Here is a 14,826-nt window from a genome sequence, read left to right as displayed (position 1 = left end):
TTCAGTTTTAAGTCTTCTGGAACTTAGTGGGATCCATGTTTGCCTTGGTCCCATTTTGATTCCTAATTGAAGCCACGGTATGAAGCAGTGGCAATTAACACGATACCTCAAGCGCATACCTAGCAACTCCTCGGGAAGTGGAATTAATTGTATTTTAGTGTCATTGCTAGGGACAGCTAAGATTTCCATTGTGAATATCATTGTGGAGTGGCTTTAATAAGCAAAATGAATGACTGGAGGCTTTTAATGAAACCATTTTTATGTGTGCAGCTAAGCCCACGTGGTCTCCTTAAGACTGATGCAATGCACAGCGGTGGGGAAACGCTTCACAGCCGCCTGCCTTGAAGCTGCTCCTTCACTTTTTTCTTTTTTTCCTGAAGAAGCACAAGTGTTTTTCCCTGCTGTCCGGAGCTGATACTGATATGTGGTTGTACTTTCTGTGCTGTTTGGAACCTCCCAGCCATCGGAGTTGTGACCACCCTCCTAACCAGCAGAAATAATTGTGAAGCCCTTAGGATACGTGTGCTTCCTTCTTGTACTGAGAATTATGTAGCCCTGACCTGAGCTTTGATGCGACATGTGTTCTGGGAGCACATTAAGGCTGGAGATAGAAAATGTGAAACCAGCAAAGAATGCACATAACTAAATCTGCGTCCTGCTCCAGCTGATTTTTCCTTCTCTGTATTCTCATAGCCTGAGTTCAGGTCTCATAATCTCTCTCTTTGGGACTTCCATTAGCCTTACAGTTGGTCCTTCCTCTTAATTCCGGTCATAGCAAAGTTATCCATCTGAGCGCAGCCCTGGTTCACCTTGCGTTAGGGCCCAAGGTCCTTTGAAGGGCTTGTAGAACCTCTGACCTGACTACCCTTCCTGTTTCCAGCCTTGTGTCTTGCCCCTCCCTCCTCTAAGTTGATGCATTAGAGAACTGCCTATAGCACATTTCTACTCTGGTTACCTTGCTCATACTGTTGAGACTCTCAGGAAGTCCTTTCTCATCCATCTTTACCTGGCTAACTGCTATGCATTTTCCAAGGCTTACTTGGAATGTTAGTTAGAAATGGCAATAAAGTATAACTGTGTAATAACTGCTAGCACCTTCCTAAAATACCTATAAAAATAAAGTAAGATGAAAACCCTCAGCCGTCCAAGCTGACTGGCAGCTAACCCAGTGCCCCAGTATGGGGAAGGAGATGGAGAAAAGCAGGGGGAGGCATCCCACACTCAGCCTTATGAAGCAGAGTCAGCCTTTTCATTTGAGAGCAGGTAGGGAGACACATCTGCCTCTTCCATATGCCTGAGCGCAGACTCTTGCTGCTCAGAAGCTAGATGTTCCTTGAGACAATCGGCATAGTTGCTGGTAACACCTCTTCTCATACATCCTTTAGGAAGTTGCAGTGCCCTCCTCCCCCACAAACAATGGTACAGGAAGCACTAGGAGTGATAGAGATGAATTGTGTCCTGGGAGGCGATGCTTCCACAACACACACTGTAGGTGGGTGTGGGAAACAAGCAAATTTGGATAAAAAAATACATTTAAGGCTGTCCAAGCAGGATTATATATAGTATCAATTAATGAGAAAAGTAAAACCCTAATGCTTTCATAATAGGAGAATGTTATAAATTATGGTACATTCATGAGATGTTAAGTTATACAACTTTCAATCATAGTTTTGGAGGTTTCCCTTTTAAGACTGATGTGGAGAAACATAAGATTGTAATGATGATTGAATAAAAGTGTATTTTTTCACAACATATACGAAACATTGTTTGTATGGTTATATGTATACAGTTTCCTAAATGTGAAAAATACACACACATAAACTCATATAGGCCCAAAGGAAAAGACCAGAAGGGAATATACTGAAATGTTAAGTGCTTATTCCTGATTGGCAGGTTTAAAGATGGATTGTGATTGTCAGCTGTTTGTGTTTTTCAAATTTTCTGTAATGGAAATGTATTATTTTAGTAATTAGAAAAGAAAGGGATAAACAAAATTTTAAAAACTTTTAAAGAGATTTTTAAAGACTTAGCTCAAATTCGTGAAGCCCCAAGGTGGATCCAGTGCCCATCTTCTGCGCTGCTGTAGCATTTCCTGCAACTGTCTTACTAGTGATCACGTTATCAAAGCTAGTCCCTAGTTTCATGAGAGAAGGAACACTCTGTACACATATATGTTTGTAACCTAGGGTCTAGGACAAATAAATGGTTTTTGAACTAAGCTGTACTAAACTGTAAGTATTTATATCTAGCAGTTCAAAGGATGGATTACAAAGTACATAGAAGGGGGAGACTTGGAAAGGAAGCCAAAGAAATCACATATTATGCCCAGATGGAAATTTACTCCGAGTCCTTCAAGGATGTATTGGATAACTTAGAATTTATGGAGGCTATTTCTAAGCTCTTCAAGTATTTACCATCAACTTAAGATAATATATATGCAGACATTTTGTGGAAAAATAAAGCTTTCTATGAATACAGGTTGTGATGATTGAGTCTGAGTTAATATAAGGACTGTGTTGATTTGGGGAAGAATGACCCGCAAGGCCTTTATACCCATCAAGTTTAAGTGTCACGATTTCCCTATTATTGCCCTTGGGGAGCTGAATCTGGTGGTGGCAATTTTCTGGAGGATCTTGCTGGTATTAAGTAGTTCTCTTAGGTTAGGGAACTTTTTAGAAATTGAGCCTGGCTTTATTCTTTGCTTCCCTAGTTTTTGTTTTGCTTGGTCAGAGGCTGTTCATTTTTTCTGAAAATAAGATTGGCAAAATGTATGTAGTTTCTACCTAGCACAGAGAAGTACAAGGACCATTTGTTTCCTGGAGTTTCCTGTAACAAAGGTATACAAAGAATTGTTTTCTGGGTGAATTAGAGCTAAAAGCCACTTTTGTTTCTTCTCTTATCAAGTGATGAGAAAAGTAGGGACTCCAGTTTCTATTTGAGCCCCACACTGTACTTTCAGTAGATTCAGCGAAGAAATCCAGGCAGAAGGTCACAGGTGAACACTTTCCATTCTGGGAGGATTGAGGTTTTTAAAAAGACTTTGAAGTTAAATCAGAAGTTTCAGAAGAAACTTCCTTCTTCTCTTCTCCTTTTTTTTAAAGGAAAAGTTTTTCAAAATTAAATAGGAAACAGAATTATGTGTGGCTATCACTATTTGGTAATATTTTATTTTATTACCTAAAGACTTCACTGATCTATAAGAAACAAAAATAAAGCTTAGAGTGATATGAAGCTTTTGTTTTTAAGAAAGCTTTTTTTTCATTCTTTTTGAAGGGTTTCTTTCCTTTTTTCCTCCTTTTTGGTTGCTATTTTGAATTTAAAATGGCTTCTTTCCTATTTTTCTACCTATGTAAGAGTGCTATTTGATTATTGTAATAATTCACTTTCCAATGTCTGAAAAATACTTTACTTTAGAAAGTTTTTTTTAAATAAAGACTTGTATCTGTGAAGTTTTACTCATATGTCTTATTATAGTATTTTAGATGAATTTATAAAGTAAAAGTAAGGTTTTTAAAAAAAATCTTGTGGAATTTATGTAATCGTTACCTGGGGTCATTTCTCAAATGGTAACTCCAAAAGTAACTGAGTTCATTCTGAGTGGCAGCTTTTGTTGTTGAACATTGCAGCAAAGAGCATCTAATTATGGAATTAATGATTTCTTTTGATACTTAGAAAGTATATTATAAGTTACTTAGTAGGATTACTTGGTTAAAACCTGCTTAGTTTCAGAATGGGACTGTAGAGGAAGAGTCAAGAGTAAGTTTATTGGAAGCTGCTAGACAGGCGTTTTGTTCTGTTCTGTTTTTCCTTTCTCAGGTGTTGGTGACGATGTCTTACCTTGTGCTTAGGCCTTGGCAAAACTAAGCTGGCCTTCAGCCACTTTCCACCTCCCCTTGAACATTTTTATTTGACTCCCAAAGTCACCCATCTAGGCATCTTGTATCTTCATGTTGAACTGTGTTCCTATTAAGGTCTGTGTTTAGTCTGGTATCTGCATTTTTTAAAAAACTACACATTTTCTGTATGTGATTAGCTGATAATCAGGCCCCTTTGGTTAGGTTGTTTGGATTATAGTAGCATTAATTCTTTAACATACTGAGACTAGTTTGGGGGTGGTATCTACGACGGCACATCTCAGTGGGGATGGTGATGTTTGCCTGTAGAAAGCTTATTTAGTATAATTTTTAAACACCAGATTCTATGATAAGTAAGTTCTATCTCCATTACCAGATGAGTTATAAGAGGTTAAAAACCTATCGCTGCATTTGATCGTCTGGACTTGGTTGCTTTTTATATGTTTTCTGAATTTTCAATAGACTAGTACCAGAAATCTTTGAAGGAATGTAAAGTGTGTCTTTCACTTTCTCGCGTACTCTAGTTTTTGCCAGCTTTATTTGAAGACATTTTTCTGCTTAAAATTACCAGACTCTTTTTCTGATGCTAGTAATTGCATTATTTAAACATTTGGTTTTATGAACTGAAAAAATTTTCTGCAAATATTGTATCCCTTAATTTTCCATTCTAGATTGGTATGCTGGGCTTTGTCAGTGTGTAGTCAACAAAACCCAACTAATCTGCCGCTTTTTTGGTGACTACACATTTTACGCTAGGTCTTTTGTGACACATTTGTCATAACTGTTCAAATGTGGCTTTTTCCATTCTTTTTTTGTCTTCTTTTTTGATGTAATCCAAATTCAGTATACTTAATGTTACTTTCATATGAGGTTAAGGCTGATAAGAATTTGAAATATTGCCCATTAAATTTTTTCCTCTTATATGTAAAATGTGGTTGGTGGTTTTCAGTTAATTAGCAAATAGTTATCAAACACATTTCAAACTAAAAGAATTTGAGGCATTCGAATCTTGAGAATTGCAGGAATGTGAAAGAGGAGCCAGTACAGAATGAAGGCGTAGGATCTAAGTAGACCCAGCAGAAGCAGCAGGGGATGCCCTTCCAGTGGGAACTGCTGTGAAGGCAGAGGCTGTGCTGTGCAGAGGAAGGAGCAGAGACGCGGGGTCAGACACGTGGCTGCCATTAAAATCCTGAGACATTTGCTGTTCTGGACTTGAGATTCATTCTATGTAAAATGGAGATAGAGTGTGCTCATTAGACTATCCTCTTAGTTTCCTAAGGCTGCTCTAACAAATCACTAGTGGCTTAAAACAATAGAAATGTAATCTTTAACAGTTCTGGAGGTAAGAAGTCCAAAGTTAATTTGACTGGGCAGAAATCACGGTGTTGGCAGGGCCACGCTCCTTCCAGGGGCTTTATGGGGAGTCCATTCCTTGACTCTTCCAGCTTCTGGTGGCTGCCACCATTCCTTGGCTTGCGGTCACATCATTTGAGTGTCTGCCTCTGTGGTCACATTGCCCCTTCCTCTTCTATCTCTGTCAGATCTCCTGTCTCTCTCCTGAAAGGATACTTGTGTTTGGATTTAGGGCCCACCAATGTAATCCTGGGCAATCTCCTTATCTCAGTACCTTTAAGTTAATGACATCTGCAAATGCTTTGCTCATGTTATTCCTCTGTTCAGAATGACTTATCATCTAACTCAGAGGAAAAGCCAGATCCTTGTTCTGAACTGCAGGGCTTTATCCAGGTGCCCCAGCTCATCACCTTCACTTCCGTAACTTCCCGTCCTGGTACTCGCCTCCCCTTTGCTCACTCAGCTTCAGCCACGTTGGCCCCCGTGCCCTTCTTCAGACATACCAGACTTGCTCTTGCCTCAAGGGTTCTCTTGTTCTTCCTCTAGTTATCTGCTTGGCTCATGCCTTCTCCTTCAGGTTTTTGTTCAAACATTACAATCTCAACAAGGCCTTCCCTGGCAAGCTATAGAAAATGGATTCCTTTACCCTATGCCCTCCTCTCCCCCTTTTCCCTGCTCCATTTTCCCCTGTAATGTTTAGTGCCACCTTTTAAGATGTGCATTTTATTTATTGTCCATGTCTTCCCATCAGAAAGGAAGCTCCATGAGGCAATGGTTTCTGATTGTCTGTTACTAAATTCCAAGCCCCAAAATGAATGTCTGACATATAGTAGGCCTTCGATAAGTATTTGTTGAGCAAATAGGTGAACGAATAAGTTACAACTGCCAGACAATATGGATTTATCTTATAACAAGTAGGAAGTGAACAAGTGTTTGAGCAGGGGTCACATTGATACAAATGTTTTAAGAGGTTTCCTGTGGTATCAGTGTCCAGATTGGATGGGAAGAATGAGAACACAGAGGTTTGGAGATTAGTTAAGAAAAAGCAATGGTCCAGATTGGAATGGTGATAGCAGGAATGAGTCAGGGGCTGTTGGTTGTGTGAGAGACGCTCGGAGGAAGCGTCTTAAATACCTGGGGTAAGAGCAGTGGAGGTATTGGAGTGGACATAGAGAAAGGTGTAATGGGCATAGGAGAATTCAGGAAAGAGCAGTTTCAGGAGGAAAAGGGAAGATACTTTGTTTCATTTTTACATCTTTTGGAAAAATTTTGGTAAAATGCATAAAACATAAAATGGATCATTTTACCCATTTATAAGGGTACATTCACTGGCGTTATGCATATTCATATTGTTGTGCATCCATCACTCCCATCCATCTCTGGAACATTTTTATCCTCCCATACTGAAACTCTGAACCCGTTAAACAATTAACTCTTCATTCCCACCTCCCACCCTGGTCCTTGGCAACCACCATTCTACTTAATGTCTCTATGAATTTGTCTATTCTAGGTACCTCATGAAATTGGAATCATATCATATCTGTTCTTTTGTATAACTGTATTACAGCATAAGACAGTATAATAATTTTAAGGTTCATCCATGTTGTAACGTGTCAGAATTTCATTCCTTTTTAAGGCTAAATATTCCATTGTATATCTCTTCTACATTTTGTTTTCTAATTAACTTGCCAATGGACATTAGGACGTTTTTACTTTTTGGCTATTGTGAATGATGCTACTATGAACATTTGTGTGCAAGTATCTGTTCCAGTCCCTGCTTTCACTTCTTTTGGTTATATACTCAGAAGTGGAATTGCTGGAATTTAATATTTTGAGGAACTACCATACTGACGGTTTTAGATAGACTGTTTGAAGGGGTGGAAAGTCTAGCAGTCAGGACTGGAGTGTGAGTGAAAGCAACTGTAGCTGGGGATTTCACTTCAGTGAAGTGAAGACAGACATGATAGCCGAAGACGGGAGAGTGAATTAGTTGGGAGAAAAGGAAAGAAAAGAGTTGAGCCAAGGACTGCATCTTAGGAGGGAGAGGGGCTATGGGAGCTAGTCAGACAGAAAAAGAGCAGTCGGAGTTAGGAACAGAACCCTGAGTGTTGATGCACACTTAGCTCAAACTCATCCATATTCATTGAGCACTCTTTCAAGAACTTCCTTTCAGATGAATAAGCTTCTATTTAAGTATGACATTACTTTCAAGGGTTTGGGTGTTGTAGGTCACAGATTACTCCTGAGTGTTGAATTTCTGAGACACAGATACTTTTCAAAAAGGTCCTAGAAGCACCTAAAAAAGGAAGAGGATTTCTATATTTCTTATTTGGCTTTTCTCCATTTCCTATTTTATATCAGTAATTTCACAGTTACTTTTCTTTAACCATCTATTGAAGAACAACATACCTTAACATAAATGAACAAAGCAAATGTGGACAACTTGATGAATTCTCAGATACTGTATATACCTGAGGATCCAACACCCAAATTAAGAAACAGAATATTTCCCACACCTGGTGGTTCCCTCATGCCCCTGCTCACTCATCCACTATCCTCATTATTTTGATTTCTAACACCATAGATTCATTGTATCTATGTTGAACTTACATAAGTGGAATCACATAGTATATACTCTTTGTGTCTGACTTCTTTCATTTAATATTATGTTTGTGGAATTCATCTATGCAGTTGTGTATTGTAGTATATATTCCATTGTGTCCTTTACAAAGTATATTTATTCATTTTCATGTTGATAGGCATTTGGGTAATTTCCAGTTTGGGGCTATTATGAAGAGTACTGCTGTGGACATCACAGTTTCTTGTTAAAATAGGAATTTTGCATGTTATGTTTACCTCTTTAAAGTTGTCGTTGCTTTTTTCATTTAAGTGCCTTCCTCCTAAGTGCCTTCCCACCCTACCTAATTATCTTCATTGTTAATACAAACTATATTTGCCTGAACATTAGTTTTGAAAGTATAAGGTGCCACAAGAAATTAGGTTTCTTAAAAAATTGTACGTACTTGCATTAAAATTTTCTTTTTAAAGTATTTAATTTTCCTCAACTGTCGAGGCTGTGTCTTAAATAATTATTGAACCTGTCAAAATTCTTCGTCTCTTAATGGGGTGAACTGTCCAACCTTGAGGCAAACATTTTAATTTTGGCACCATGATGAGTTGGAGAAAAATAGCTCCAATATTCTTAATGCAGATTTGATATCAAACTTATAATTTACTTAGCAATAAAAGGAGATTGAGAATTAGTAAAAAGGACACTGTGATATTTTATGTCGTTTTTCTCTTTGGGTTACAGCCTGCTTTGGTATAAAAATCAACATTACTAATTGAAAATTGATGAAAATTTCATCAATCTGGCTATTTCAGAATTGAGTTGAAATTTCACTATATTTAATAAAGATATATACATATTTTGTATATTTGTATGGATATATATGTCCATATAGATCTTTGTCTACCTATCTTTCTATTTTTCTATGCATCCATCCATCCATCCATCTACCTGATGACATGCTCACTGAAACATTCTTTACAGAAAGAACAATAGAAGACCACGAGCTGGTGATTGAAGTGCTATCTAACTGGGGGATGGAAGAAGAAAATAAGCTATACTTTAGAAAAAATTACGCCAAATATGAATTCTTTAAAAACCCAATGGTAAGTTAAATCCCCATTAATAGTTTTGTAAAATAAATGAGTTAAATTTTATTTTACTTTACGTGAAGACAAAGGTCACTATAAATAAGATACAATTCCCTGTTTGATAAATTAGTAGGTAAGAATTCTGGTCTTTTAAATTATAATCACATTTCTTCTTACTCTAACAATGATTAGTTGACATCACCACAGAAGTTCAGATATGTGTTTTGGGGGGAACTATTGCTTCTTTTTCTTGCTTTTTAAGAAAAATAAAAAACCTACTCTACATTTGATTTGGTGAATAAGTTATTAGATATCGCCATGCAAGTTCCAAATATTATGGTTTAACTCTTTTCACAGAATTTAGAAAATTAAATAAGAAATTTTCTAAAGGAAAAACAGATTGATGTTTGTTGGGAGTATTAAAACTTAGCCAGGAATTTAAGATTGACATGCATCTTGCTGTTTCAAGTTATTTTGTTTTCATTGCAATAAATTACTGAGCTAAGTATAAATGAGATAAAGACCAATGCATTATCTAGTAAATACTACTTTCATTATAGCTCTTTTTAAAAGAAAATAAATGTATGTCACATTCTAATGGAGACTAGCAATCTAGAGGAGTCAAAATAGCCTCTGGGCTCATTATTTTAAATTGTTTTTGTCTCTGCAGCTGTAGCATATTTTTACACTAAGTTTTGGATAATTAGGTTGAAATGGTACTTTATGAAAAATATATGATATACACTATAATAAAATATTTTCAAACCCTGAAAGACCTCTAATATTCTCTTTTATTTGAACCTATTAATAGAAAAATAATGGAATGATCTTTGACAAAGAATTTAAGAGTCCTAATAAAAGTTAAATAGAATTTTTTTGAAAGGAAACTGCTTAACTGTTTTCTTGTTGTGAAGCTTTACAAAAAGCAGGAATTTAAAAGTTATAGTTAAAGATGTATGGTTTAGTGCTCATTTTTGGTTGTATCTTTTTTTTTTTTAATTTAAACAAGGCTGTAGATTGATTTTGTCGACCAAGAGCAGTGAGTCTCAACTGGGGGGCTGATTTGATGATGTCTGGAGACATTTTTGGTTGTCATACTGTGGGGCTGGGGAGGGCTGCTAGTGGGTAGAGGCTTGGAATGCCATAAACATCCTATGGTGTACGGGACAGCCCCCCACAACACGGTGTTATTAGACCAAATGTTAATAGAAATACTATTCAAAAACCCTGTCCTAGAGGAAGTAAAGAGGACTCTATTTTCCCAAACTTGTCTGATCATAAAAATTCCCTGGGGAGAGGGAATAGTGCTTGTTATAAACACAGGATCCAGGTCCTACCCAGACCTACTGAATCAAACACTCCAGGAATGAGATCTGAGAATTCCTAATTTAAACAGCTTTCTTGGGTGAATTTTATGATTAAACAGGTTTGGAGAAAGATTAGGTGGAAAAAACTGTCCTTTTAGCTCCCTAGCCCTCTAAGTCCTGGCTCCTGTACACTGTGAGCTGTGACCTTGGATATATATCTTCTGCGAGCCTTAACTTTATAAAATGGAGCTGAGAGTCTCAGCACCTGCTGGAGTGGTTGCAGGACTCAGCGAAGAGATACAGGAGCTAGCACGCGGTCAGCCTGAGGGCAGTGTTGTGACTGGAGGTACGTGGATCTCTGTGTCTCAACACCATCTGAGGGTGTTTGGCTAACCTTTGGGCCCTGCTCCTACCTTTTTATTAAGATACCTGTGGGTAGAATCAGGGACTGGCATTTTTTTAAGCGCTTCAGGTGAATTTTCATCACACTGATTTAAAGAGCTTTGCTTTAGTTCACTGTGTTGGTCATACAGAGTTCAATCTTTTCTGGCATGGCTTTTGGGATAATGTAACATGTATCTTTTCGTCAGTATTTTTTTCCAGAGCATATGGTGTCTTTTGCAACTGAAATCAATGGTGAAATATCCCCCACACAGATTTTGCAGGTAAAATATATTTTCATTAAAATATGTGAGTAATAAATAATAAAGGGAAACTTTAAGGTCCATATTTAATTCATGTCCAGATTTTGGAATGTTATGCCTTGAATGATTAATTTTTGCTGGAGGTAAAATTAAAAAGAAAAGAGTAAGGAAGAAAAGGAAAGAACAAAATCTGGATGAAGAATTCCCTAAATCCATAAAGACCCCTAACTATATTATTCTTCTCAGTTTTGGCCAATTATCAAAGGATTTTAAGCATGTAAAAAAATGTGTATCATGAAAGGAAAATTGCAGAGTTTTGCTCTGTGATGTCTTTAAAGGTTATATTAGTCTTTGAAAATCAAAACTTCCAGGAAATTGTAGATGTTTTACTGGCAGATATTAATTATTTATTTTTATAATAAATGCCCTCAATCCTACTTGTGGTAAAATATTTAGCAATTAAATGAAATATTATCTATGACAGAAATACTTGATTGAAATATGAAATATCTTAGCTGAATTAAAAATACTAGTTATAAAAAAATAGTAGTTATTTTATTAAAAGTTTCCTTAGTTTTGTATCATTTTTTCCAAACTGACAGTGGCTGTAGGTGATCATTTTCCAAGACATTTTTATTACAATGAAAGAATGATTTCAGTTACTTTATTTTTGATAGATTAGTAGCTTTCACATCAGAAGCTCTACAGTTAACAGGTTAATGGTGAGCAATGTCTGTACAATGGTTGCTCTTTGATCTAAGCCCTAGGCACCCCCAACCCATTCAGTATTCTCTGATCTTTAATGAAGACAACTTTTAATTGTTCCAATACAGATATTACTTTAAATATATTGGCAGTTAAATGTATTGGGTGTCACAGATTTGTTTTCTATAGACTTTTAATTTTTAACAGATTATATTTCATTTTTGTGCTTCAAAATATTTAGAAATATGATTAGTCTTGAGATTTTTCTGAAAGCTGCTTGTATTCTCCTGGGTTTTCACTGACACCCTGTGGGGGTGATGGGGTGAATGGCAGCAGCAGCAGTGCCCCAGGATCCCCCGCTCTCAGGTCTCTTGATACTTTGCATTGGATTGTGACAGGGCAGTGGATTGCAGTTTTTCTCCTGCCTCCTTTCCCAAATTCTCCTGTGATATAGTTATATTACTTTAATGTTAAATTATAAAAGCAAGAAAAATCATAGCTTTGGAATCAGATAGTCCTGCATGTGCCCCTGACCTCTTCTCTCCACTGAGGCAATGTTTCTACTTTTTAAAATGTTTCTTCTTTTCCTAGTTGACCTCTATGACTCCCTTTTTAAAATTTAATTGGTTTGGTTTAATAACTTGGAAAGCACTCAAACTAAAAAACCTACTTGCCTGTTTTACATGTCAATTAATTAATATCTATGGCTCATTAAATTAAAAATTTTTATTAATTTACTTAAAAAACATAGTTATCTACTATCAGCATTTCCCCGAGTAGCTTTTAAAATACGTTACGTTGTTTTAGCTAATGCTTTCACTTAGTTTCCGTTTTTCCCATTTTGCATTTGTTTATTCATAGGGATTTCTGTTTTCTTCTTTTAATGAGACACTAATGCATTTCCACCATCTTATTAAGGATGCTGATCACGATCATTCAGAGAGAGCTATTCTTTTTCATTCTTGATTTCCCGACTAACAAATGCCCATGGTCTCAGTTAATTATCACTGAGTAACAAACTATTCCAAACCTTACTGGCTTAAGTACCCACTCACGTTTTGTCAACAGTTTTGTTGATTAGGATTTGGGAAGGGTTTAACTGGGTGGGACTCGGAGGCAGATTGACTCCCAAAGAGGTTGTCAATCCCCTTTTTCTAAGATGGCTTTCACTCCGTGTACCTGGTAACTCCTTGGTGTCTCTCTCCGTCTCTCTCTCTCTCCCTCTCCCCCTCTCCCTCTCCCTCTCCCTCTCTTCCTCTCTCCTCCCCAGCTCTGTCTCCCCATCTCTCTTCCCACATGGTGTCTCCCCTCCAGGGCTTTTCCAGTTGCATTGTGCTTCTTACCACATAGGCATCCCGGAGTAGTCGAGTTCCTTGTATGACAGGTAGCTTCCAAGAATTAAGGAGCAGAAGCCATCAGATTAGTTAAGGGACTGCAGGAAGAATGGGCAGCATGTCCCTCCCGCCAGTCACAAGCCTTGCCTAGCTTCAGGGGGGTGGAGAAGCTTCACCTCTTGGTTCAGTGGCAGCATCACATTTGCAGAAGAACATGTGTAGTGAAAGATATTGTTGCAGTTCTCTTTGTAAAATACAGCCCACTCTACCCACCCACACCTGAGAACTACAGAGGATAGAGAGGAGATGGTTTACTTTACCTTCATCAAGGAGGTGAACTTGGCTCAGTATTTTAATAACTGAATAATGGAAGTCAGGATCCTGGTCTTCTATCTTTATGAAGTTGAAACTGATAGGTCAATCTGTAATCTCAAAGAAAATCATAGAAAGGGATGAAAAGTATCAGGACTTAACTTAGAGGAAGTTCAGCGTTTCAAATGGACATTCAAGTAGCTTATAATTTTGGTGTTTGACTAAGTACTGATCACTTAGAATGTGCATCTTGTGAGCATATCTTCATTTGGAACTTGCCTCAGGTTCTCACAAGACTGGTTTATTTTGTATACACATTGTCATTTCTGTAACGGTATATAAGTGGTATCAGTGCTGTTTGATTTCGCACATTTCTATTTGAAATATCAGGCTATAGTATCATTGATTCAGAAACTGTATGAGAGTGTCTAATTTTTCTTCCAGATGTTTCTGAGTTCAAGCACATATCCTGAAATCCATGGCTTCTTACATGCAAAAGAACAGGGAAAGAAGTCCTGGAAAAAGATTTACTTCCTTTTAAGAAGATCTGGTTTATATTTTTCTACTAAAGGGACATCAAAGGTAAATTAGAGTATCCATGATATGTTACCAATTATGTATAAGTTGTATGTTAAAATGGGTTTTACTTTGTTTATTACTGTATTACATGAGGTCAGTACTTGGTACTTTTTTTTTTTTTGATTCCAAACATTTGCCACCATCTGCTTGAAAACTAATTATTCAGCTTTGTTTCCCACTAATTTCAATATACATCTTTTGATGGAATCCGGATGCTCTGGTTTCAGTACCACATTCCTTGCCCATTTCTTCCCTACTCCGAATTCACCCTCTTTATCCTCATCCGGGCTGAGATTTTGAGGCCCAGCATATACACACCTTTTCTTTTTCCCCCAGGTCATACTACTGATCTTGCCCACTTCTGAGCTTCTGTTGATGCCGATGCAGTTAGTAACGCTCAGCCGCAATTGTTTATTGCTTTGCATGTGTTAGTTTTGTCTCCTTACCTAGAGTGTAAATTCCTAGAGGAAGTTAGCGTGTTATGATCAGGGGTGGATGTATGTGTCTGTGTGCTTATCTGTGTATACAGGTATATAGACATACACGTGCAGATGTTCACACACACACATACACAGTCACTTATGCATGTAACCCCATGGTGCTCAGCACTGTACAGTCTGATTCTATTTTGGCCAATTGTTGCTGACTATACCATACGCCTGTTTGTTATAAGTGTTGACATTTTATGCAATGCATCTGTATCTTTCAAGTAAAACTATTTGGGAGCTTTCATGAGAGTTTAATTCTATTTTCATGCATCTGTTTTGTCACTGACAACACTGTTGCTTCTTTATGGATAATCTATCATTTTTCTGAGGCTATTTTTCAAATTTTATTATCATCATTGATATTTAGTAACTTTCCTGCCATATTTCTAGGTATGTTCAAATGTATTCTGCTAAACCTTGCTTGATTCTCAACATACACATTCAGTCCACAAATTCATATTTTTCTTTTATGCTGAAAATGTTCATTATTTATTTCTCATTCTCCATATTTGATCCTTTAAACTTTTGGTAGGATTTTCCATCTTGGCTAGTCATGGCTCCAGGTGTCCCTTTGTTGGTGGCTGCCTCAC

The 14,826-nt window shown here is 37.2% G+C and overlaps 1 protein-coding gene and 1 long non-coding RNA gene across 5 annotated transcripts in view; one reads left to right on the top strand and one right to left on the bottom strand.

Moving 5' to 3' along the window:
* The window catches only part of LOC140696384 (uncharacterized), a 61,606-nt gene that overhangs the window by 28,122 nt on the left and 18,658 nt on the right, over nucleotides 1-14,826 (bottom strand). The window contains exon 5 of the long non-coding RNA XR_012072634.1: nucleotides 13,178-13,279. This is a non-coding gene — a long non-coding RNA (uncharacterized lncRNA). The remainder of the gene's footprint in view (nucleotides 1-13,177; nucleotides 13,280-14,826) is intronic.
* GRB14 (growth factor receptor bound protein 14) overlaps nucleotides 1-14,826 on the top strand; it is a 110,113-nt gene that overhangs the window by 77,462 nt on the left and 17,825 nt on the right. For 3 of the 4 annotated variants that reach the window (XM_031678429.2, XM_031678431.2, XM_006196227.4), the window contains 3 exons: nucleotides 8,761-8,882; nucleotides 10,765-10,839; nucleotides 13,614-13,751. In XM_031678429.2, coding sequence (XP_031534289.1) covers nucleotides 8,761-8,882; nucleotides 10,765-10,839; nucleotides 13,614-13,751 — 335 coding nt within the window. The remainder of the gene's footprint in view (nucleotides 1-8,760; nucleotides 8,883-10,764; nucleotides 10,840-13,613; nucleotides 13,752-14,826) is intronic. The other variant, XM_031678430.2, reaches the window with a different exon arrangement.

This window comes from Vicugna pacos, chromosome 5 (genome assembly GCF_048564905.1).
Source record: "Vicugna pacos chromosome 5, VicPac4, whole genome shotgun sequence".
Taxonomy (NCBI): domain Eukaryota; kingdom Metazoa; phylum Chordata; class Mammalia; order Artiodactyla; family Camelidae; genus Vicugna; species Vicugna pacos.
This window is presented reverse-complemented; position numbering and strand designations above follow the sequence as displayed.